This window comes from Panthera onca, chromosome C1 (assembly GCF_046562875.1).
Source record: "Panthera onca isolate mPanOnc1 chromosome C1, mPanOnc1 haplotype 2, whole genome shotgun sequence".
Lineage (NCBI taxonomy): Eukaryota > Metazoa > Chordata > Mammalia > Carnivora > Felidae > Panthera > Panthera onca.
The window spans coordinates 26,757,790-26,783,356 of record NC_138346.1 but is presented as its reverse complement, the minus strand read 5'-3'; the positions used below and the strand labels follow the sequence as shown (position 1 = coordinate 26,783,356).

At 35.8% G+C, this 25,567-nt stretch overlaps 1 protein-coding gene across 9 annotated transcripts in view; it reads right to left on the bottom strand.

Annotated features, from left to right (window-relative positions):
* The window catches only part of KANSL1L (KAT8 regulatory NSL complex subunit 1 like), a 134,010-nt gene extending 112,127 nt beyond the window's left edge, over positions 1-21,883 (bottom strand). For 2 of the 9 annotated variants that reach the window (XM_078450914.2, XM_078450915.2), the window contains exons 1-2: positions 21,696-21,883; positions 2,429-3,545 (exon numbers count right to left, since the gene is read on the bottom strand). In XM_078450914.2, coding sequence (XP_078307040.1) covers positions 2,429-3,516 — 1,088 coding nt within the window. In that variant the 5' untranslated portion in view covers positions 3,517-3,545; positions 21,696-21,883. Of the gene's footprint in view, positions 1-2,428; positions 3,546-18,020; positions 21,335-21,695 lie in introns of those variants that run through there. The other 7 variants (XM_060623347.3, XM_078450916.2, XM_078450918.2 and 4 more) reach the window with 5 other exon arrangements.
* Positions 21,884-25,567: the final 3,684 nt, after the last annotated feature.

Below are 25,567 nucleotides of genomic sequence, written 5' to 3'. Positions count from 1 at the left end.
CAGGCTACTTTACTTCAATTTTCCTTAATAAACTGGCAAAGTTGAGAAGAAAATAAAACGAGATGTATATTGCTTGATGCTCTGTATAAAAAACCTTTTAATAGTTTGAATCTCCCTATTCCTGAATGTTTTATACAAGTGTCTAAACTTAGTGTTCTCTGACTAAACTTAAGGAAGAAAGGCAAATCTTAAAATATCTTGACCAATCAGTAATTATATGCTTAATATATATGAGATTTTTTTTAAGTTTAAAATGTGGTTTTCAGGGATGCCTTGCTGGCTCAGTACAGCATGCAACTCTTGATCTCAGGTTCATGAGTTTGAGCCCCATGTTGGACATAGAGATTACTTAAAAATAGACAGACAGATAGATAGACAGGTAGATAAATAAAACACAATAAAATGTGGTTTCCATTCTTACTATGTGTTGGGTTATTAAGACTAACATAACTTAGGAAATCACATAGAACAAAATAGGACATAAGGATAAACTATATGGCAGATCAAGTACTATAGGAGATCAATGAAAGAAAATCTTAAAATCAGAACAGTCTAGGAAGACATGATTTTCTGATTTTTGTTTCCAACTTAAAAGAGACAAACTTGCCCATTAGCTGTCTACAACAACAGAAAAGTAAATAATTTACTAAGTTTACCTACTAAATTTTAGTAAATTGAATTACTTTAAAAGCATTATATATATGTATATATATATAAATTGGTAAATTTCTTCTTTCAGAACTCATGTACTTAATAATTCCTGTGGCTCTAAGATCAATGAATGATACGCTGACAAAGTTGCACAGTCCAATAGCAAGAACCGTGGTTTTAAGTCTCATATACATGGACAAGAATCCTAGTTCCATCAATTATTTGGCTTTTTGACCATGGGCAAGTTGCTTAACCATGCTGAGACTGTTTCTTCTTAAGTAAGATAAAGATAACAACAGTCACTTCCAATGGTTGTTGAAAGGATTAAATAATACAACATATGTAAACAGCACAATGCCAGTCATGTGCTTAATATTAACTCCCACATTCAAACACATTTCAAATATAGTGATAACAGAACACCAAAAGACTGAAATGCTCTCTTTGTTTTACATTTTATTCTTCACCATAGAAACTGATATACTGACTTTCTATTTATTAGTAAAAATTAATGTGTTCAGCTTCTAATTCTGTAATGACTCTCATTCATCTCTAAGAATTTGATAAAAATGATGGACCTCTTCCTCCCAAAATACCACATATGCACAGCATTTCGCATCAATTTAGGGACATTAACAGATTCTGTGAAAGCTAGATTGAAAATCATGTTCTATCTAGCAATTTAAAAAAACTTAATTCAAATTAAGTAAAATTTTAAAATTCAGTTCCTCAGTTGCACTGGCCACATTTAAGTGCCCAATAGCCACATAAGGCTATTTGATAACACAGATATAGAACATTTCTATCATCTCAGAAACTTCTATCAGATAGGGCTGTTCTGGAATATTAACACAGTGTGATATATAAAAAACTATTTTACTTCTGTGTTTGTTTGGTTTTAAATATTTGGATACCTCTCTTTAAAGCAGATCCTCAAGAGTGTAGAGACTATGAATATTTTGCCCGCAAATAAATCTTCCAGGTCCAGAACATAGTAAGTATTCAATCTAATAGCTGACACTGTAATTGACTAAATTGGTAAAGACCAGAGCTGAAAGGTGGGAACTCAAGGAGTATACAAATGTTGTAATTTTTTTTTTGAAATGGGGAGGCGCCTGGGTGACAGTTAAGCATCCAACTTTTGATTTCGGCTCAAGTCATGATCTCACAGTCATGAATTCAAACCCCATGTGGGGCTCCACACTCAGTGTGGAGCCAGCTTAAGATTCTGTCCCTCTCCCTCTGCTCCTACCCCACTTGTGTTCCCTCCCTCTCTGCCTCTCTCTCTCTCTCAAAAATAAATAAATAGTTCCCAACTTAAAAATACACACACAGACACACACAAAAAGGAGATCAATTTACATATACTCTCAACTAATAAACTCCTAAAGTCAATGAGGGCTCCCTGCATGCAGACTGAAGTTTTTAATTTTGACTATACGTATTGGCTAAAATATGCAAAATTTTCAGTCTTGTCTATAGCCTATTCTATTCAAGAATAGGAAAGATGTTTACTTTTAGCTAAAGAGCTTACATTACTCCTATATGGATTTTTCCTAGATAGAGCAGTTGAGTAACTCATTTTTAAACAGTATGTATATATTCATACATAGTTCAACAAACAAAACATTTTAAAAATTCACCAAAGTTTTATAACTTAAAGATTATGGCACTAAAGTTTTAGAAAACTTATTTCCACTTAACGTATCTTGAAATCAAGACAAAATCGCTGCTATACACAGAACAGTAAAAGGTCTAAGAATAATTTTGCACTTACACTGCCACATTTTTTCTAATGGTATATTCATCCAAATCATCATCAGAGCTGCTATCAGTTGCATCAGAATCCAGACCTTCTTCAACATGAGACAACAGCCCTGTAGCGGACAGTGCAAATCTTTGGATTTCTGCAGCTGTACACCGTGCAAAGCCATTTTTTGTATCACTCCACAATTTATTCTCTGCAGTCAACATGTTGACTTCTGGCTTAATTTCAGTGCATTTAGGTAAACTGCTATCCAAAATTGTGGTAGGTTCATGAAAGACCTTCATTTGGGGGAGTTGATGTTTCATAGAAAATTTCATTTGTTGACCATAGTGCTTAACAACATGCTTTGCCAGGAGCATCTGCAAATGTTTCTGAGTTCTTCTAGCTTGGCTAAGTAAAATTTTCTGTTTACTTACACAATGAAGTAAACGAGCATTCACTTCTTCCTCTTTTTCAGCAGCTGAGAAACCAACAGGCACATTTGAGTGGCCAGGCCCACTTTTCTTTTGAGCACAGTGCAATAAACCTTTTTTAACTTCAGCATCAGTAATTTTATCCAAAAGTGCATTCTTTTGGTACCATTTACAGTTTTGTAGTTGTACTTTATCTACATTAATGTCTTTGGTTGTATTTGAATCCAAAATAATTTGTACATCTGTCATGCACTGGCTTGTGGTATCTGACAGAGGTTCCTTTTTGATGAACTCTTCAGAATGAGAATGACAGATTTTACTAAGCTGAATGTTGCTGCCATTACACAGTATGTTTTTCAGCTTACTGCAATTAGGTTCCCCTAATTTCCTTTGTTTGTAATTTTCATTGTATTTATTTAATGTAGAATTTGAACTCATTAAAAGAACCGTCTGATAATGTTTTGACGACTGAGAGGAGCCAAAATGTTTTAAATTCACAAAGTTAGTGTTAAGAGTAGGTTCAGGAGTTGGAAATCCCAGCATCTGAGACAAAGTGTCTTCCTTTAACTTTTCATCTACAGTTCTTGGACTTTCCATGCATAGCATCTTGTCAGACTCCATGGTACTTGGTAAAGATGAAAAGCAGATACCCTTTGTTGCTGCCTCCCTCAGAGCTGGGGTCATGGCGAATCCTGCAGACAATTACTGGAAACCTAAAATAATGTAAAAATAAATGATCAAATATCTAGAAAAAAAGGTTTCTGCTTACACTTTTCCAAGGGCAACATTTTCAATGTTTCTGATTAAAATGTAAATGAAACCAAATTCCTCCTTTATTTCCCAACACCTAATAATATCTCTGTTCTTTCCTAATTCATAAGGAATTCAACAAAGACTATTCTTCACTCTGACTGTGGGCCCAATTCCAAAAACTCCAATTAAGGTTGCACATTACCTAGCACGTGTTAGACAAATGCTTGTGGATGTGCCTCAGGACTCCTTTTTCCTTTCCTTTTTTTTTTTTTTTTTTTTTTTTGAGACAATGTTTAGTGAAAGGCAAAAGAAAAAAATTCCAACCTGGAATTGGGGAATTATATTTGCAAATGTAACTTAATCTCATATTTTCTGCCAAAGTAAGAATTACTTATCCTTATAAAATATAGTAAATTGCTCAAAACATCCATTTCTCGACTTAAATTTCATAATCTGAACAGTATAAATATTAACTAAAATAAGCTAAATGTTATAAAAGATGTAAGTAACTGAACTAGAAATTAAAAAGTATATAATTTCACAACTGTTAAAATAATATGATAGCAAAAACTTGCTTGATAAGCAATGTGCAAAATTTTTCTGAAAAAGCATCTGTAATAATTTTTTTCCCTTTTCACAATGTAGAGTCATCAGTTATCATTATAAAAGCTGTTACTCCTGCCTGGAAAATAGTGGGGGCTGTAACAGATAACTACTAAAGATTAATCCTATAATTAAACAAATTTCATTGTATTTTATCAAAAGAAAAAGTGTATATACCATACAGTCTGATTCATTAAAAAAGTTAATCCTATACCATTGAAAATTATGAAGACTGAATAGTGAAAAAATTTGTATATCATTAAAAATTACGAGTTTTATAAGATACTGTGCAATGATACTACAGAAGTTTTGTTTCAACGCATGAGAGTTAATAGTCATTTAAATGGCCACACTCTCGTATAGTATGTCCCCAGGTGCTAGCTGTTAACTCTATACCCTCATTCTTATAGAAAAACAGAAAACCAAAAGGGGATTCTTTGCAAAGACTAGCAAATATCAAAGGTAAAAGAGCATGAAAGTTTCAATGCAGTTAAAAAAAAAATACTTAAAAGCAAGTTATAGTCTAGGAGAATATATTGGCAACATATATAATAGAAAATAATTTGTATCCAAAATACATAAAGGACTCCTACAAATGAGGAAACTAGTTAGACACTTCACAGATGACATCCAAATGGTCATTAAACACATACTCAATCTCACTAGTAATGAAGGAATTATAGATTAATAAAGCAAGAGAACAGTTTCCCAATCACTAAATTTAAAATAATGTTTTAAATCTAAAATATCACTTATTATGACAATGTGGGTAAATAAGATTTCTCACATCTATTTGGACTATAAGTTAACTCTAAATTTGATATTAATTTGGAAAATGTATTTGTCACAAGTGCACAAGACAGCAGTGTTTGTAACAGCAAAATATTCTTTCAAAGCAACCTAGTTATCTAGCAATAAGAGGATGCATAATAAAGCACAATGGAATACTATACAGCAACTAAAAAGAATGATCTTAATCTATATATATATCAATATGCACAAATCTAAGAGTATAAAGTTAAAAAGAATGGTACAGTATATGCTACCAAATAAATACAATACAAACACAAGCTCTCTTTGCTACAACTACTGTGAGAATGAGAATCATTCTCAGTAATCAAACTGTAGACTTTCAAGAAAATGTTGATGTCACTCTGAAGAGACGCACTGTTATTGTGAAGGGTCCCAGAGGAACCCTGCAAAGGAACTTCAATTACCTCAATGTAGGACTAAGTCTCCTTGAAAAGAAAAAGAGGCTCCGAGCTGACAAATGGTGGAGAAACAGAAAAGAACTGGCTACTATTCCCACTACCTATAGCCATAATCAAGGGCATTACACTGGCTTCCAAGATGAGATCTGTGTATTCTCACTTCCCCATCAACACTGTTAGTTATAAAAATGGTTCTCCTGTTGAAATCCAAAATTTCTTGGGTGAAAATACTTCCACAGGATTTGGATGAGACCAGGTGCTGCTTGTTCAGTATCTCAAGCCAAGATAGATGAGTTAATTCTTGAAGAAAATGACATTGAACTTGTATCAAATGCAGCTGCTTTGATTCAACAAGCCACAACAATTAAAAACAAAGATATCAAAAAAAATTCTTGGATGGCATCTATGTTTCTGAAAAAGGAACATTTCAGCAGGCTGATAAATAAGATCTAAGTTGTCCAGCTATAGAAACAGCAAGATGCCAGATGTATTTTAGACTTGAGGTATTTTAACTTTTTTTTAAGTTTTTCCATTTATGAGAGACAGAGACAGAGCCTGAGTGGGGGAGGAAGAGAGAGAGACAGAGAGACACAGAATCCAAAGCAGGCTCCAGGCTCTGAGCTATCAGCACAGAGCTTAACGTGGGGCTTGAACTCATGAACTGTGAGATCATGACCTGAGCCAAAATCAGACGCTTAACTGACTGAGCCACCCAGGCGCCCCTGAGAGATTTTGAAAATACAATAAAACCTACATTGATATGGGGGGAAAAATACAAACACAAGACCACACCATATATACGTAAGTGTGTGCGTGTTTATGTGTTTACAAGAATAAAAAATGAACCAGAAAAATGTCCACCAAATCTGTGAATATCTGTGAGCTGCACATCAGATAACTTCCATGAAACAGAACTAAAAGTGGTAGTTTAAGAGAAGTTGAGTTTCAACTACAAACTTTAGTACTGGGAGGAAAATGACTTAAATGCAAAATGAACAAATGTTATTGGTTGTTAATTCTATGTGATAAAAATATAGATGTTTGGGGGCACCTGGCTGGCTCAGTCAATACAGCATGCAACTCTTGATCTCAAGGTTGTGAGTTCAAGCCCCACATTGCATGTAGAGATTACTTAAAAAATAGAGAGATGTTTGCTCTTTTTATATTTTTCTGTGTAATGTCTCAAAAAATATGTAGACATTCTTCTCTCCCCAAAGTCTATTTTTAGTTTCTAATTTTATAAGAAATATTCTATTATATTCTAATCTATAAACATCTACAATAGTATTTAGATAACTACACTGCTCTCTAAGGAAAACTGTGTTAATCACAGATGAGGTAGTCATATTCAAAAGGTCCTATACTCTATCCCCTCCCTCCCCACCTTCTCTCTCTCACTTTGAACAAGGTGCTAGAAACATAATTAAAGTGACTAGTAGCAGAGGCAGAAGGTAAAATGTCATGAGGCAGCAGAGTTCATCTTAGGCCCTTGATAAACTAAATATAAGGGGAACAAAAATAAGAGGTAAAAAAATAAAGAGATTAATAGTTAAGAACTAGAGCTGGTAGCAAAAAAAAAAAAAAGAAAGAAAGAAAGAAAGAAAGAAAAAGAAAGAAAGAAAAAATGCAGATTTAGACTGGCTAAGACACATTTACGGTATAGAACTAGAATAAAACACACACACACAAAAAACTCTGGTGAGATCTCTAGGGCTTACTTGGTAGTATCTACCAGTTTCTAAAATGATCTTAATAATCCCTGTCTCCTGGTATTCATGCCCTTTCTATTGGAGTATGGACTGGATTTAGTGACTTGCTTCTAGCAAACAGAATGCAGGAGAGGTGACGGGATAGCACTTCTGAGATTAGGTTACAAAGGGACTGTGGCTTTCATCTTGTCACCCTCATTCTGGAATGCCAGCTGCCATGCTGTGAACTGGGAAGACCCACATGGCAAAGAACTAATGTCTCCAGCAACAACTACCTAAAGCCTGCCAAAATTTATGTGAGTGTTCTGAGAGACCGATCCTTCCCCACTCAAGCCTTCAGATGACAGAAGACCCAGCCAACACATGGAATGCAGCCATGTGCAAAATCTTGAGCCGGAAGCACCCAGCTAAGCCATGCTTAGATTCCTGATGCACAGAAGCTGTGAAATAGACATTAAATTGTTACAAAGCAATAGGTAACTAATACACTTGGATATGAAGACTTTTGGGTTCTAGTCTCTGGAAGCCCCATCCATATCACAGTTACAATTCTAGGATTTCCATAAAGTGCTTCTATATTCTATTCCCAAGCATATCTTATAAAATTCCCAGCCTAAAGCCTTTCTACTTTGCATCCAAAAGAAACTCCCAAAAATAGACGTCTCCTGTAAATAAGAGATTAAACTGTGTTTGTATAGTTTTTTTTTTTTTTTTAATGTGATGTATCATACTGATTGATTTACAAACATTGAACTATCTTTGCATCCCTGGAATAAATCTCACTTAATAGTTTTATCATAAAATATAAGTGCATTTAATCTAATTTTAAATTATTAAATATGCGATCATTACATATTAACAATGTATCCTGATTATTCTAAACTTTACCACTTCTGACTTCCTCCATATTACATAAACTACATTTACCACTAATATTTCTAAGGATCTATGAAGGCTTGGATTTTTGACTATTTTGTTAACTACAGGCATCCCTCATTTTATCATACTTCACTTTATTACACTTCACAGATTGTGCATCTTTTACAAAGTGAATGTTTGTGGTAACCCCACATCAAGCAAGTCTTCCGATGCCATTTTTTCAACAGCATATGCTCACTTCATGTCTATGTCACATTTTCATTATTCTCACAATATTTCAATTCTCACAATATTTTCATTATTATATATGTAATGGTTATCTTGATTGGTGATTATGACTCACTGAAAGCTCAGATAACAGTTTTTAACAACAAAGTATTTTTATAAATTCAGGTATGTACAGTTGACCCTTCAACAACGAAGGGGTTAGGGGTGCCAACTACCAATGCTGTTGAAAATCCATATATAACTTTGATTCCCCAAAACTTAACTACTAGAAACTTTACCAATAATATAGTCAATTAACACATTTCACGTGTTATATGTAATATATAGTATATTCTTACACTAAAGCTAGAGAAAAAAGTTATTAAGAAAATACATTTACAATACTATACTTATTGAAAGCATACTGTGTGTATAAGTGACCATACACAGTTCAAATCTATGTTGCTCAAGGGTCAACTGTATATTGTTTTTTTTCAGACATAATGCTATTGCATATTTAATAGACCACAGTATAGTAAAAACATAACTTTTGTATGCACTGGAAAGCAAAAAAATTCATTTGACTTGCTTTATTGCAGTATTTGCTTTGTTTTTTGGGATGTAGAACTAAACCCACAATATCTCCAAGGTAGGTTTATCATCAACATGAAAAAGTATCTGACATACAGCAGATGCTCAGTAAATATCTGGTGGATAAATAAGTGGTTACCATTATACTTAGAATAAAATCCAAAGTCGCCCTTTCTATGATCTACAAAGTTCTACGTTATCAGGTCCCTGAATGCTTCATATGCTACAGCTCTCTTCTTAGATTTACTACACTCCAACAACACTGGCCTCTGTGCCACTCTTAAAACACACCAGAAAGTCCCTGCTTCAAGGCACTTTGTACTTGTAATTCTCTCAGCCTGGAACAATCTTCCACAGATAAAATGGCTGGCTCCCTCAATTCATTCATACTTCTGCTCTACGATCACCTCACCAGAGTCTTGGCTTGACTAATACATGTTAAATAGCTTGAGCCCCTCAATTCATGACACTCCATTCCCTCATAATGTTTATTGTTCCTGATAGCACTAATCATTACCTATTATTTTATTACATTCTATTGAGGAATTTATTTTAAGAGAACTATATTTTGGTCAACATTCTAATCACTGGCACTGAAAACAATGCCTGGTACACAAAAATTGTCAGATATTTATTGACTGAATTAATAACAAACGAGTCATGATTTTGAAATGTGTTCAGAGATTTAGGTAGTAATAAATAGTAACAACACCTATTTTAATTATTTTTAAAATAATAGATTAGGAAAAGGAGAATTGTTTAAAGAGCATCTACGCAAAAGCCTAAGCGTTACTTCACCATTAATGATGACAGACTGAATGCCTTTGCCCTATGATTGGTAATGAGTCAAGGTGTCTGTTCTCGCCACTCCTATTCATCACCATACTATTGGCCTAGCCTGTGGAATAGATGAAGAAAGAATAAAAGACACATATTGGAAAGGAAAAAGTAAAACTGTTTCTATTCACAGATGAAATGATTTTCTACATAGAAAATCCCAAGAGATCTAACAAAGAGCTCCTAGATCTAATGAGTTTACTAAGGTAGCAGATAAGGTCAAGATACAAACATCATTTGTATTTCTAAAATTAAAAACATTAAAAAATTAAAAAAAAACCAATTAAAAAAAAATCAAGGAAGACCTAAATAAATGGGAGTGATACACTGTGTTTATGTATTAGTTTATTCAATATTTTAGAGTGTTAATTCTTCTTAAACTGATCTACAGATTCAACACAATCCCAATTAATCTTGGCAGAATTTTTTGCTGATATTAACAAGCCAATTCAAAAATATACTGGAAAAGGCATGGAACTAGAAACTAAAACAAGAAAAACAACAAAGCTAAAGGATTCAAACTACCTATTTACCTAAAGTAGTCAAAATAAGTATGGCACTGGTAAAAGAATGAACACTTAACAGAAAGAATACAGAGCTCCAAAACAAACCAGCACACATATGGTCAAGTGATTTTTGACAAAGATACAATGGCAATTCATTAGTAAAAAGGCTAGTTTTTTAAACAGTAAAAACTAGTAAAAAGTTTTTAGTTTTAGTAAAAACTAGTAAAAAGACTAGTTTTTTTAAACATTGTTCTGGAACAGTAAGATAACCATATGCAAAACCTGAAACTTAATCCATACCTCACATGTTATATAAAAATGGTCACATCCATTAGAATGGATCACAGACATAAAAGTTAACTTAAAATCATAAGACTTCTAGAAAAATATGCAGAAGAAAATCTTTGATTCTGGGTTAGACAAAGATTTTTTGGATAGAACGCCAAAAACATTATTCATAGAGAAAAAAATGATAAACTAGACTTCCTCAAAGTTAAAATACTTGATAAACTAGACTTCCTCAAAATTAAAATACTAAATAAACAAAAGAAATTATTCAAAACGTAACTTAGGAGTTTCTGACATATATATGCACAAGACATATGTTTAAGTTAGTAGAAATCAGATGTGCATACTCCTGAAAGATAAGGAGTTACCATTCAGGTTAACTCTAAATAATGGTTTCAACCATTACATAGTTTTAAATTGTTAACTATTTTTAGTCACCAGCTCATTTTTATGCATAATGGACAACTGGTTAGAGGCAGATGCATAAGGAATACTGATTTAGAGCATAAAATAATGAATTCTGCAAATTCACCTCAATATTGAGCTAAACAATTCCTGGTGACTGTTGATTTGTCCCAAAAGTCCAAGTTCTTGAGTTTTCACACTACAGGTGGCAGTCAATTGTTCAACATACTGTAGCTTTTCCCCCGTAGGAGTACATACACTACAATGTGTTGATGTGGACTCTACAGCCATAATTTTCTTGCAAGTATTTTGGAATGATATATGTTTCTAATATTTTTGTGCTTGCACAGAGTTTTGATGATGGTTGCTTTTTTCCTTATTTAAGGAAAAAAATGGCCAAACAAATTTTAAAGACTTACAAATACCAACTATAAAAAAATGCCAACACGTTAAGAAAATGACATAAGCTTAATTCCATAAGCTGTATTCTGTATGATCACAATTATTTTATAGCACTTAAAGGTATCTCCAGGATTCAGAAGTCAATTTAAAAAACAAGACAGTGAGAATATCTGGCTACAACTCATCTGGTTTTCATTTGAGTATAAAGACTGTCCATACCACAACATGTTATTTATAGAGAAGTACTCGTGAATGGCAGCTGAAAACCAATTTCATCTTTTAAAAACAAAACAAAATAAAAACTTTCCAAAAGTTACAGAAATAAACAAGTTGAAAAAAAAAAAGAATTAACTTTTTAAAAGCAGAAAATGAAGAAATGGCCAACTTTGAGTCATAAATATAGTTTTGTCTATTTTTGGTAGAAGCTAGATTTTTAACCTCCATTTAATATATATTCAATCTAAAACCAAACATTTAACAATTCAATTAATACACATTTATTGATCAACATGTAACAGACACTATCCCAGTTACTAGAAACATAAGAGTGAACATGAAAAATAAGGTTTCCATTCTCACAGAGCTTACATTCTAGCAAATGGTAGATATAGAATAAATACACAAATAAGAAAATATCAAGCAAATAAGGATTCCATAGTGTTTTTATAAAAAATTAAATAGTGATACAGCATGCCAGCATTGGGAGTTAATTTAGATTTGTAGATGAACAAAGGCCTTTGTGTTGGTGACATCTGTTCTGAGACCTGAAATGACAATAACATGCCAACCAAGATTTGGGGGTAAGAGCCTTCCAAGAAAAAGGCAACTAATAAAAACCTCGAAAGCAGAAATAAATTTGTTGTGTTTGTGGAACAAAAATAAGAAATATATCTAGAACATAATGAGCCAGAGAGAGAAAGTAAGAGGAAATAAAATCAGAGAAGCAAATGGTTTGCACAGACATTTTATGTAAGTCAAAGGAAAACCACTGAAGATATTTGGATAAGGTAGTAATGTGATCTAATTTACATTTTTATTTTTAAAAAATTACTCTCTAGCTGCTCCATAGAGAAAAGGTTTGTATGGAGAAAGAATGGAAATACCTTCCAGGAACAGAAGTAGGGAGACCAAAAAGCTACTTGAAGTAATCTAAACAAGAGATGGTACTGGTGGCTTAAACTAGTGAGGTAGTTGAGGAAAAAAAAAAAAAAAAAAAAAAAAGGATGAATCTGAATCTAAGATATGTTTCAAGACAGTTAACAAAACTTTTGTCAGCCAAGATTTCGTGGGGCCTAAGGTAAAGAAAGCAATTAAGTATGACTCTTAGATTTTTGGGTTGAGGAACTGAGTGATTAGTGATGTTATTTTCTGAAATTGGGCAGACTTGGGGTAACAGGTGGTTGAGGGAGAAAGAACTTTCTGGGTTATGTTGAGTTTGAAGTACCTATTAGCCATCCAAGTGGAAGCAGTCAGATAAACAAGTCTAAAGTTCAAGCAAAAATTCATAGTTAGAGATATTATTTTGGAAAGTCATTGGTTATAAATAGTATTTAAAGCCAAAGGACTAGAAGAGTTTATCTAGGGAGAGAATATAGGTAAAGAAAAGAAAGGAGCCCAGGATCAAGCCCTGGAGTGCATTCACATTTGGGGGGGGGGGGGGGGGGGGAGGCGGCCACAAAGGAGGAGGAGCTACCAAAGAAGAAGAGTCCTAAAAAGTACAGTCAGTAATTGGAAGGAAATTCCCGAGTGTGTGGCAACTGAGATCCCAAAGTGTTTAAAAGTATATAAAGAAAACAGGAGCAGGTCCATCAAATTACAGTGAAGTCAAATAAAAGAAGGATAACAAAGTGACATATATTACTTTCCAAGCAATCTGTTGAAAAGCTTTGCTTTTTCTCAGTTAAGAGTGAATTAAAGAAATACCCAAACCCAGCTCCTTCTAGCCATCCTGTTCTTACCTAAGAGGGGGAAAAAAACCCCAGAAGCATTTGTGCAGTTCACAGCCCAGGGGCACAGGCTTCCTAAAAGACAGACCTAATCATCAGACTATAGAATGCTTCCCCAACATCTTAGTAAAGGGCGATTTACTGGAGTTCCTTTTACCCAATACATCATGTCCCCTTTTTCGACAAGAAATTATAAGGCATACCAAAGGGTAAAATATAGTTTGAAGAGACAAAGCAAGCATCAGAACCAGACATAGATATGGTAGGAATGTTGAAATCATGAAACTAAATTTAAAAGAACTTAAACAACAAGCTATAATTAATTTGCTAAGGACTCTAAAGGAAAAAAAGTAGATGGCATGCAAGAACAGATGCATCATCATAAAAGCAAAGAGATGGAAATTCTAAGAAAGAATCAAAAAGGAATTAGCTAGAGATCAATAACACTGTAACAAAAATGAGAATGCCTTTGATGGGCTCAACAGTAGACTGGACATGGCTGAGAAGAGAATCTCTGAGCTTGAGGATATGCCAACAGAAACTTCCAAAAGTGAAAAGCAAAGAGGAAAAAGACAAAACAACACAAAACAAAACCCAGGGAGAGAACAACCAAGAACTGTGGGACAACTACAAAATGTGTTTACATGTAATTGGAATACCAGAAGGCAAAGATGAAAAAGAAGAACTATTTGAATAACAATTAAGAACTTCTCCAAATTAATTTGATATCAAACTACAGATTCCGAAGTTCAGAGATCATACAAGACAAATGCCAAAAGTAAATTAAAATAGCATATGTCACCAGATAAATGAAGCACTATATTAAAATTATATTACATTAAGTTATACACAATAGCATACTCACAATACTTCATGTAAAAATTTTTACTAAAAATTACTTATCATATGTATTTTTCCCACTAAAATGAAAGCCACATGAAGGCAGGGTTTGAATGTTTTCCTTCAGTACTGTATCCTATAATATTGTTTGGCACACAGCAAGCAGGCCCTTAATAAGTATTTCTTCAACTAATAGCATCAAATATAACAAATTTACAATTGACCCTTAAACAACATGGGTTTGAACTGTGTAGGTTCACTTATATGTGTTTTTTTTTTCCAGTAAATACAGAACAGGTACTGTAAATGTATTGTCTCTCATGACTTTCTTTAGAACATTCTTTTCTCAGGCTTATTTTATTGTAATAGAATATATAGCACATATAACATACAAAATACGTGTTAATCAGCTATTTATGTTATGGCTTTCAATCAACAGTAAGCTATTAGTAGTTGAGTTCTGGGGGAGTCAAAAGTTTTATGTAGATTTGTGACTGTATGGGGGTGGTCAGGACCCCTAGCCCCCACGTTGTGCAAGGGCCAGCTGTATTTTAAAATGTCAAGGAAGGGGGTGCCTGGGTGGCTCAGTAAAGCGGCTGACTTCGGCTCAGGTCATGATCTCAGGATTCTTGAGTTCAAGACTGCATCAGGCTCTGTGCTGACAGCTTGGATCCTGCAGCCTGCTTCGAATTCTGTGTCTCTCTCTGCCCCCTCCCCTGCTTGCACTCTGTCTCTCTCAAAAATAAACAAACATTAAAAAAAAAAAAATTTTATGTCGAGAAAGGAGGTACATGAGATTTTACTATGAAAGGAGTCTTAAGGCTAAGAAATGGTAGTATAGAATATTGCCGTCCAACAAAAATATGATGTGAGTTACGCATTTAATTTTAAACTTGCTACTTTAAAAAGAAAAAAACAAAAACCATGAAATTAATTTTAATTCCACTGAACCCATTATACACAAAACATTATTTCAATCTGTAATATAAACACATCTTGAAGGGAAATTTTATGTTTTGTATGTTTGCTAAGTCACAAAATCCAGGGTTTTTTACATTTAGCATGAACTCAATTTGGACTAGCCACATTTCAAATGCTTGATAGTCACATGTGATTAAAGCCTACCTTACTGGACAGTATAAAGTATATAGTCCCCCTAAGTAAACAAGAATCAACCATTAACTAAAATATTTCAGTTCCCAAAGTTCTTAGCTAAACATATTGTTTAGTATTTTTAGACACTAATATTTTATGTTATTCAAAAAGAATATGGAAAAGGCAAAAGCTTTCAAAGAAGCATCTTGATCTTATGAATATCTAGTTTCTAATTATTCTGGGTTCTATTATTCAGTTTCTAATCATGCACATAATTGTGTGGGGAAAAAAGCATTTAGACCTTAGCTAAATCTAAGAAATTTCTTTCTAGCTGCTAAAATACTGTAAATACTGTACTCTATTTACTGTAGGCACCATTTATTTCATATGCACCTAAGATAATCAGGCAAAACAGGCCCCCCTTCTGAGAGTTTCATATATAGGACTTTAAAGAACCTGAAACAGGTAACAGAGAAAAACTCCTTTTGACCACAACATAAAAAAGTAAAATATTAAGCAAACAGGATTTAAGAAACAAAACTGCAAGCTTAGGAACCAACCAGTACCCTTTCAAAGAAAGCAACTAGTCAGATTATTCTGATTATCTGTCAAGAAGCAACTCTTCTCGATAATCCAAAAATCAACTATTTCCTGAGCATGAATTTCGCTTCTGTGTTTTTACAACAAAGTTTTCAACTAACATTTCAATTTAAATAGTAATTAATTAATTAAATACCTTAGCACATCCAAGCCCTGACATTTTGTGTGTGGCAAAAAACAAAACCAAAAACCTATCTGTTATAAATCTGTTACAGATAATCCACTTAACTAAATAACCCTACAGCCAACAGTCCATTTTTCCAAAAAATACAAACCAGAGAAAAAACTGCAGTGAAACAAGCCAAAGTTTATGCTTTTTTTTTTTTTTTTAAGTTTATGTATTTATTTTGAGAGGCAGAGAGAGAAATCCAAGCAGGTTCCATGCTGTCAGCACAGAGCCCAATGCAGTGCTTGAGTTCATGAACCGTGAGATCATGACCTGAGCCGAAATTGAGTCTGATGCTTAACCGACTGAGCCACCTATGTGCCCTCAAAGTTTATGCCTTTAAATAACAAACATTTAAAAACCACAAAAAAATCAAAACTTTTTGTCTTTTGTTTTGGCCATATTAAGCTTCATTATTATATACAATCAAATTAATCCACTATAAAAAAGAGTCTAAAGTCTGTATCATAAATTCTGATATTTGGTCTACAATTTAATCCAACACATTCATTGTGAATTAAGAAAGAAATTAGTTGCTATATTACCACAAATAAAAAGCTTTGCCCTGATGTCTACAAAACATTTCCATTAGTAATTTAATATTTATAAATCAGATTTATGAATTTAGTATTAATTAAATGTAAAACACTCCTGTAGACCTCATGAGATAAAGTAAATATGTCATCCCTCAAAACTGGTATGTACGTAATGAGATAGTTACGATGTCAATAATTACTGAGTTGGTCCCAACACTTGGCAGATCAAATCTTTACAATATGTAAGTCACATATACCAAATAACGTTTGGCATACATTCTTTAAAAAAAATAAAATCAAAAGTTTGTTAATCTAGGAGTGCATGGGTGACTCAGTCAGTTGAGCATCCAACTGTTGATTTCAGCTCAAGTCATGATGCCAGCATTGCGGGATTGAGCCCCGTGTTAGGCTCCGCATGAGTGTGGAGCCAGTTTGAGATTCTCCTTCTCCCTCTGCTACTCCCCTGCTCCCACATGTGCTCTCTTTCCCTCTAAAAAAAATAATTTTTTAAAAAAGTTTGCTACTCTAGTCTATCTTCAGAATTGAAACTGATAATCTAGATAATTTAGATAAGAAAAACCATCCTTCCTTCTGAAAATGAACAAAAATTAAACGCCAAATCTGATTTTCCACCCCCTAAAATACTCCAGACTTTGACTATGATTTATATTCTAGCACATGAATGTATATCCCACAGAGTCCATGGAAAATATCCTATTCAAATCTACCCGGAACATTAATTTACTCTTTGAACTGGAATCTGGATAATCCCAGTTCTCTTAAATGCAGTAACACAAACTAGGAATTACAGTATCACAAATAAGGCAGATTCATCTACAAGTTTAAAACAATAAAAACTACCAACAGCATTATGAGAGAGAGAGAAGCCTGAAGTAGGGACAAAAATTATTTTCCACAGTTACAACTTAAATGTGTTTCAGACAGCTGATCCATTATAAAAGTCAGAGAAAGAAAAGGCAAAAAAGCCAAATTCTCTTAGCAAAGTATGAGAGAAGCTCTTTCAAATATTAAAATATTTAAAAATTCAAAATTTTAAATTTATAACTCATAAAGAAAAATTCCAATTAAAACAACAGAAGCAATGAGAGTTTATACTGGTATAATTTTACTCCTCAAAAATACAGGAACTGATGGAAGATATAAATATAAAATAGAGTGTCATGTTTTTAAGGTTTGTTACATACAGGCATTCTCAATTTACAGCAGAAAACACTGCAGTAATTGGCATGACCAGGGTACAGTTGGCTCAGTACTCTGTACTCAGTAATGTTTATAGCAAGAACTTCTTCCACTTTGAAAACTATCCCTAAAAAGGAATTCTCTTTGAAGACTAAAGGAATTTAATTAAAGATAAAGCCACTTGGGTGGCCACATAACACATCAAACAGATCATACTTCAAGCAGAATTATTACTATTCAGTTTTAAGTGCATGACTCATAGGAATATAAATGAAGGGTTTTTTTCTGTGTACATCCGCTTGGATTCAGAAATTTACATTTAGAAATACACTATCACATTTGTTTCAATTTAATTTCATGTCGTTAAACAATGATTAATGAATGATCTACTACCAAACGATTTTTTTAAATTACCTTGAAAAACATGCTTGAGAATTCTTGGACTTACAGGACTGGAAACAGACAATAAATACAAGGTGCATTACAAATATTAATAAAACCTCAATATTATAAATGAATTTTCTCACAATTCTGAATACTTATAGAGAACTGCCACATGTGTGTAGAAATAAAACATGCTTCTAAAAACCTTCATTACGAATCAAGTATTAAAAACCTTCATTACGAATGGTCTTCAGATTTTCATTATACTGTCTACAGGCAAGTACAATATTACCATTTTTATTAACATTTGTTTTTTTACTTATCCTACATGGAATAAGGAGCACAGTTCACGGAAATCTCTCTTTAAGACAACATTTAAGAGGAAAAAAATTAAAAGAAATTGTGTGTAAATGATACACCCTCCTTGCCTTTCTAAATTGAAGATAAAATACAGAAAGTAATGTAAGATTGTATTGATAACTCGGGGTCATCCCTATATACAGCATTCCATTAAAGTACTGTAATACAGTCAGGACTTTAGGATAGAGGTAGAAGATGATATGCTTTAAAGTCAGTAAGTTGGTTGCAAAGTCCCTATTACCGGTCACTTCTGTTGCAAGTAGCCCCATTCCTTGCAGTTTTTAACTTGAGGAAGTCAACTAGTAAACAATCCTAAACACAATTCTAAAACCAAAAGAAACAGATTTCTGCCTCCTTCACAATCTAATACAGTATAGACAAATGCCAAAGGACATGAGAGGAAAATAACTGAATAAAGGAAAATAAAAAGTACAGATACATATAAAGTTTATGTAGGTTAAAGGCAGTAAAATATGTTATAGGCAATAATTGGTGGACTATCAAGAACAATGTGAATAAAACAAAGAAACTTTAGACATTAGGCTTTAAAAAAATAATAATAACCCAGTAAAGGCTACCTGTGAAACTAGAATGATCAAAATGAAATTTGTAAGTGAATTCTATACAAGATAGATAAATGAATAAAGGAAATGAAATAGTTTAAGTCATTGTGATAAATGGCATAAAAACTGGATGGAGCTCTTGGATAATGTAGCAGTTGAACAATGAGAAGTCACTGGACCTTTTAGTAGACATCTCTGAGAAGAGCAGTGAGTCCCCCACATGAAGGGAGTACTCTAATGAATCAATCACAATGACAGTACGTTGCCAACAATGTACTGGTAAACTCAATAAGACAAAAAAGGCAAGACATCACTTCCTAATCTTCCAGAGGTCAAAAAGGTAAATATTAATAGCCAAATGGCAAGTATTCACTGATCACCCACTTTGTGATTAGCAGAATGTCAAATATGAAATACACTCTTCTCCTTCCAGCAGCTTACAAGTTAGGAAAATAAAATATATGGGTAACAAAACATCAGTGGAAAAAAAATTTAATGCAAATTAAAGCAAGATTTTTTGTTTCAATACTAATAACTAGAAGAGGAAAAAAAGATATAATGTGAGGTTGGCTCATATACTAGATACACTGTGTCATACTAGTTACAACATTCTGGAAGGTAGTTTGGTGATGTTCAAGAGCCTTAAACACACACACACACACACACACAGACTCTGACCTAGTAATTTCTCTTTTACAAACCTAAGGGGGGAAAATTTTTCAAAGGTTTATGTAAAAGGTGATTCTCTGTAGTGAAGTTTACACTTTAGCAAAACATCAGAAACATCCCAAACATCTGCCAATAGGAAAAATTTTAAATATGATAGTTACATGATATAATTTTAAGCAACTAAAAATAACTTTTCAAAGACTAATGACATCGGAACGTTTACGAGGTAGAGTTAAATGAAAATAACACATGAACCCAGTTATAGGGAAAATACACAAATAGGCATAATTAGAGAGAAACACAAATTGTATTTTTCTTAGTTGCACTCATCTTTATTTTCCAAATTATTTTATAATAAGATTAAGTAAGCAATTGCTATTTAGAAATGGCACGTATGACGCACAAAAAATAAATGTAAAAAATAAATGTGATAGAACTGGCCTGGATTTTTTAAAAATCATGTGAAACTCTAGAAGGGCTGGGGAAGAGAAATAATGATTACCTAGGTTAAAACTACAGAAAAATGGTGGCAACCTTGACGCTGATCTGAGTAAATAGGAGCAAAGTGGAGAAGAATCAAAAATAATAGTTACAACAGGTATTAAAGATATTCAAATATATCCTATTTCATGATTCATTCACCGTTTATACTCTTCCAGTATGCTGGATTAAAAAAAAAAAAAAAACCTGACTTTTGCTATAAAACCGTATTCCTTAGCAATTTCTGTATTTGTAATGCTTGGTGAAGATTTTTACTAACAGAAAGTATTTAATTATCATAACAATCTCTTAAAGCAGGGATATTATGAAACTATCTGCAAGACGAAACAAACATTGAGATCAGAGGGGTTGTGACTTGCCCAAGGAAACAGCTAGTTAAAAATTGGAAACAGCAGAAACCACTCGACGCTAAACCTCTTTCTCAAGTAATCTACATTCCAGAATACCAAGTTTTTCTCCAATATTGAATTATTTTTAAAGCCTCTTTTACCTAGTCAAAAAACACCGCCAGTTTTGTCTGCAGTACTGGTAAATATCTCTTACGTTTAATTGGTAGGTAACAAAACTACCCCAATCCTGCATTTTAAAAACATTCCTACCGACCCAAACTCAGCACCAAGTTAAGCAAACTGAATTAAGACGAAATAAGTTACCCTCTTAAACCTCACCAGCTGACTAAAGTTTGGGGAATCAAAAAGGAATGTGCTTCCCTCAGTTAAAAAAAATAAGAAATGGCCAAAACCCCCCACCTCCCCGCGCCGCGCCTCACAGCTGATCCGAGGTAAAGGGTGGAGTGGATCTGCCGGGCAGGGAACCAAACAAACACTAATTCTCTCGAAGTTAAGAAAGCATTACAAGAGGGTCCATCCAGTGCCTTCCCTCTTGTATGCAAAGCTAGCCTCTTCTTTAATGACTAGAAAACAGCTTTGTATTTCTGGCTACCAATCACCACATATCCTCAAATTTTCCAGCAACGTCGGTCCCTTCAGAACACCTAGAAGCAACACAAACTTGGCAACACCATTCCTTAATAATTCTTTAGATTCCTCTCCACCCCATCTAATTCCAAAGACCAAATCAACGTATGCCTGAAACAAAGTATAAAATAAAGAAAACAAGGGTCACATCTAACACAGCTCCGCTTCAGAGCTCTCCCAAAACAGCCGACACCACAACCGCACCCGCAGAGGAGCGGCCGCTAAATCAAGGGGCGGGCCCAGGAAACCACGTGTTCTGCCTTCTGCGCACGCGCCAGCCAAAACAAAAGGGAGGCCTGCCAAGCCCCTCCCCTGCCCCCACGTGACCGCGCCTAGGTCCGCCCCCACCCCTCCCTTCACTCCTTCTCTCCCCTCCCCTCAGCTTCTGCCAAGGCTGTTAGGTTTAGCCGTTTAAATTTGGCTGCGGTCCGACCCCTGCCCTAGAGCGCGATCCTGTGCCGGGACCCAGAGTCCAACAGCCCAGAGAATTCGGGGGGCGAAGGGGCTGCCGTTCGGCTGCCGGGCCCGCAAGTCCACCCGGCGGTCTTCTCCGCTCTCCCCTCCCCGCGCTGCCGCCGTCCCCGGCAGAGGAGACCCACCCCCCTCAGCCCGCCGCTGAGACGCCGGCCACTCGCCTGCTGGGGCGCCCTGGCTCCCCTCCGCCGCCGCACCTTCGGTCCGGCCGTGGTGGGGGCTGCTGAGGTGATCTCTAGCTGCCCGCCCGCCTCCCCCCACCCGGGGCGCCGCTGACTCGTCTCCAGAGCGCGCCCCGCTCCCGCCCCGGCCGCCGCCGCCGCCGCGGTTTAACAGTCCGCCCGCTGCCCGCAGCTCCGGGCGGCTCGGGGACGGAACCCTGCCGTGGCGGAGGGGCAGTGGGCGGGGCGCGACGCCAGCCAATGGCAGCGGGGGAGGGGAAGCGCCATGCAAATGAGCGCGGGTGGCGGGGAAACCCCGGCAAGGGGCGGGGCCTGCATAAGCGACTTGGAGCGTTCTGGAAGTGGCTGAAGCGCAACGCCCGAGCCCTGGTGCAGAGGCACGGCGGCTCCCCGGGGGCGGGTTCCGGGTCGTTCTCGCTTCTTGCCTGTTCCCTTGCCAGCGGGAAACAGGCACGCGCGCGCGCGCACACACGCACCGAAAATACGGGCGGGCGACTTCCCGCCCTTGCTTTGCTATTTCTGTACCACCGTGACAGGAAAAGCAAATCGAAGGGAAAGTCGGGCTGCATGACGCCCTACCGCCCGCGCTGGGGCTGCGCCGGCTCCTGGCGTCCCGATCATCCCGTGTTGCGACTTGAGGGGCAAGTTTTAAAGCTTTGTCACAGTTGCCAAATCTATAAATCTCCTTGCGTTTGCTTGTATACACGCTCTGCGCTCAAATCCAAAGTCCTAATTCTGTACGACCCTCGAGAGGCCCTGAAATAGGGTGACAAAACTGTCCTGGATCCAGCTGGGTCGTTTTATGGTAAAACTCAGGAGCCGCTCGCTCAAGCATTTTTAAATCTGCACAAAGCTAGTTTGAGTGGCGGTAGAGTTAGCTCTGTACCGCAGTAGCGCAAATAAATAAACCGGGTTTTGTGTGGAGATAGTTGGCCAGGGACACATAAAAACGTTTCTGAGAGTTGCACCTGGCCCACCGCTCCACTCACAACTAAACTACACCCGGACATTTCCCCACACGCGCACTTTTTTTTTTTTTTTTAAATAAACTTTTTAAAATCTAACTCCTTAGATGATGTACTACAGGTTTTCTTAAGCGCCTAATTTACACATAAAAAGATTTAGGGAATAAAGCACACTAGAATTTTAGCTCCAAAAAGACAAATGGCATTATTTCAACCTTATTAATTGGATAAGATCATGGCAGGGGGAGGGGGGAGTCCAAGGAATTGGAGTTACAACAAAGGGTAAGGCATAACACAGATTACTGGAATTAGAAAATAACTGCCTCGTTCTCGATTTTTCTAGTGGATTGGGCCGTTACTGCAATACTTTCTATGACAAGCTGCATTTATAGCAGAGAATGCTTTCTGAAAATTGTTCATGACAATAATTGCACCTTCATATGGGGTAAGGGAAGAGTTTCAGGAAATTGATTTACCTTCACTGGAATAAAAATTGTAAGCGAATAGTGTGTTATGAAAATAGTTAAATCAATAATGACTTATTGGATATTTACTATATTCAAAAGGTTGTCCTTGTCCTTTTGGACAGAAATGCAAAAATAAGACATTGAAGTGTTTTATTTATTTTTTGAGTTTATTTTTGAAAGAGAGAGAGTGAATGGGGGAGGGGCAGACAGAGAGGGAGAGAAAGAGAATCTCAAGCCGACTCTGAGCCACCAGCACAGAGCCCAGTGTGGGGCTCAAACTCAGGAAACAGTGGTATCTGATTTTGGCCAAAACCGAGAGTTGGAAGCCTAACCAACTGAGCCACCCAGGTGCCCCTAAATGTTTTATTTTTTAATTAACAGTCTGAGAAGTCAAATGAGTGTTGAGGTAGTTCAAAGGAAAATTTTAATTTGAGCTGGATATTTTTAAAGACTTTGGGCAGAGAAGAGAGAAGACCTCAATCAGGAGATAGTATCTTTGAGTAGAGGTTGTGTTTATGATATCATTGGCCTTGAAAAGTACACGTCAACTAGACTGAGTAAATCTTGAATAGCAGGAATTCAGATTTTAACCTGAAGGAATTGTAGTGCATTCAAATGAGTGGAGGATACAGTTTTCTTTTATGAAATAATGATCATTTACGAAAACAAAGTATTCATGTACTTACTAAATGTTTATTGCACACATGTTTTGTGATGGGTATTGGAGATACGGCCATAAACAAAGTTCCTGCCCTGGTGGAATTTGTAGAGGATGGTACAGGCATTAAGCTTTGTAATTAAACAAGTTATAATTCAGAAGGCATTTTTACATACATTATCTAGTTTGTTCATCAAACAACCCGAAGATAGGCTATTTCCAATACTCCAGGTTAAATCTTCTATCTTGTGGTCAGTCCTACAGCCTGCCAAATTTGTAGACCTTAAATAAATATTTCAATCAAAGCCATCATTCAAATATAAGTTCTCATTTCTTTCATATTCAGTTCTTGAACCTTCAAAAATAATAGAAATTTGGGGGGGGGGGGTAGGAAGTGATTAATAATACAGGTTTGGTCTAAAAAAATGTAGAAAAACCAAGGGGCGCCAGCGTGGCTCACTCGCTTAAGTGTTCAACTTCAGCTCAGGTCATGATCTCATAGTTCATGAGTTCCAGCCTCATGTCAGGCTCTGTACTGACAGCTCAGATGGAGCCTGGAGCCTGCTTCTGATTCTGTGTCTCCCTCTCTCTCTGCCCCTCCCCCAACAAGCACTCTGTCTCTCTGTCTCTCCCTCTCAAAAATAAATAAACATTAAAAAAAATATTAAAAAGTAAAAATAAAAAATGTAGAAAAGCCCAAAGAAGAAAAGCACAGTCATCTGTAAATCCTGCTGTACTTTATATGTATGAGATGATATTGCACACAGTTGTTTGTGGGTTTTTTTGCCCCACTTAACCGAATATTAAGCACATTATCTATTGACACTGGACATTACTCTAAATACTCTAATATTTGTAGCATATGCATGATGATTTTCCAGAAATGTAGACTACCAAAGCTCTTTAATATGAAAGCTGACATATTGAACCATTTCTCAAACTGTTTTCCGTATTCCTTATTCTGCAAATCCTGAAAAATGCACATAGTTAATTTTTTTTTAGCAAGGATATATTATTATAAAGAGGGTACAGGGGCGCCTGGGTGGCGCAGTCGGTTAAGCGTCCGACTTCAGCCAGGTCACGATCTCGCGGTCCGTGAGTTCGAGCCCCGCGTCAGGCTCTGGGCTGATGGCTCGGAGCCTGGAGCCTGTTTCCGATTCTGTGTCTCCCTCTCTCTCTGCCCCTCCCCCGTTCATGCTCTGTCTCTCTCTGTCCCAAAAATAAATAAAAAAGGTTGAAAAAAAAAATTAAAAAAAAAAAAAAAAAAAAAGAGGGTACATTAAAGACATTCTGATTTCTAAGAAAAAATATAACGATGGCTAGGAGACTTACAGAATCCAGCAAGAACAAGGAGAAGGGAAGGGCACCATTCTTGCTGACATAATTATTACCTGTCTAGAAGCACATAAAAGTGTCCAGGTAAGCAGTATTACAATGATTTCATGAGATAAACTTCTCTCCTCAACACTGGTTTTTATTCTGTCACTCTTTTCATTCAGGAAACATGTGTGCAGCATTTAATATACAGCTGACATTATGATAAATGCTAGTGATACAGGAAAAAGATCATATTCTAGTCTCAAGCAGGACACAGTCAAGGAGGAGTTACAAGTGCATCCTTTTCTCTCTTCCCTGTTCTATTTTTCCCCATGGTACCTTCCACCATCTAACAACACTGATTTTGATTCTTTTGTTTTTCATTGTCTTGTCTCTCTGGGTAGAATGTAAACTCCATGAGGTCACGAACTTTTACTGTTTTGC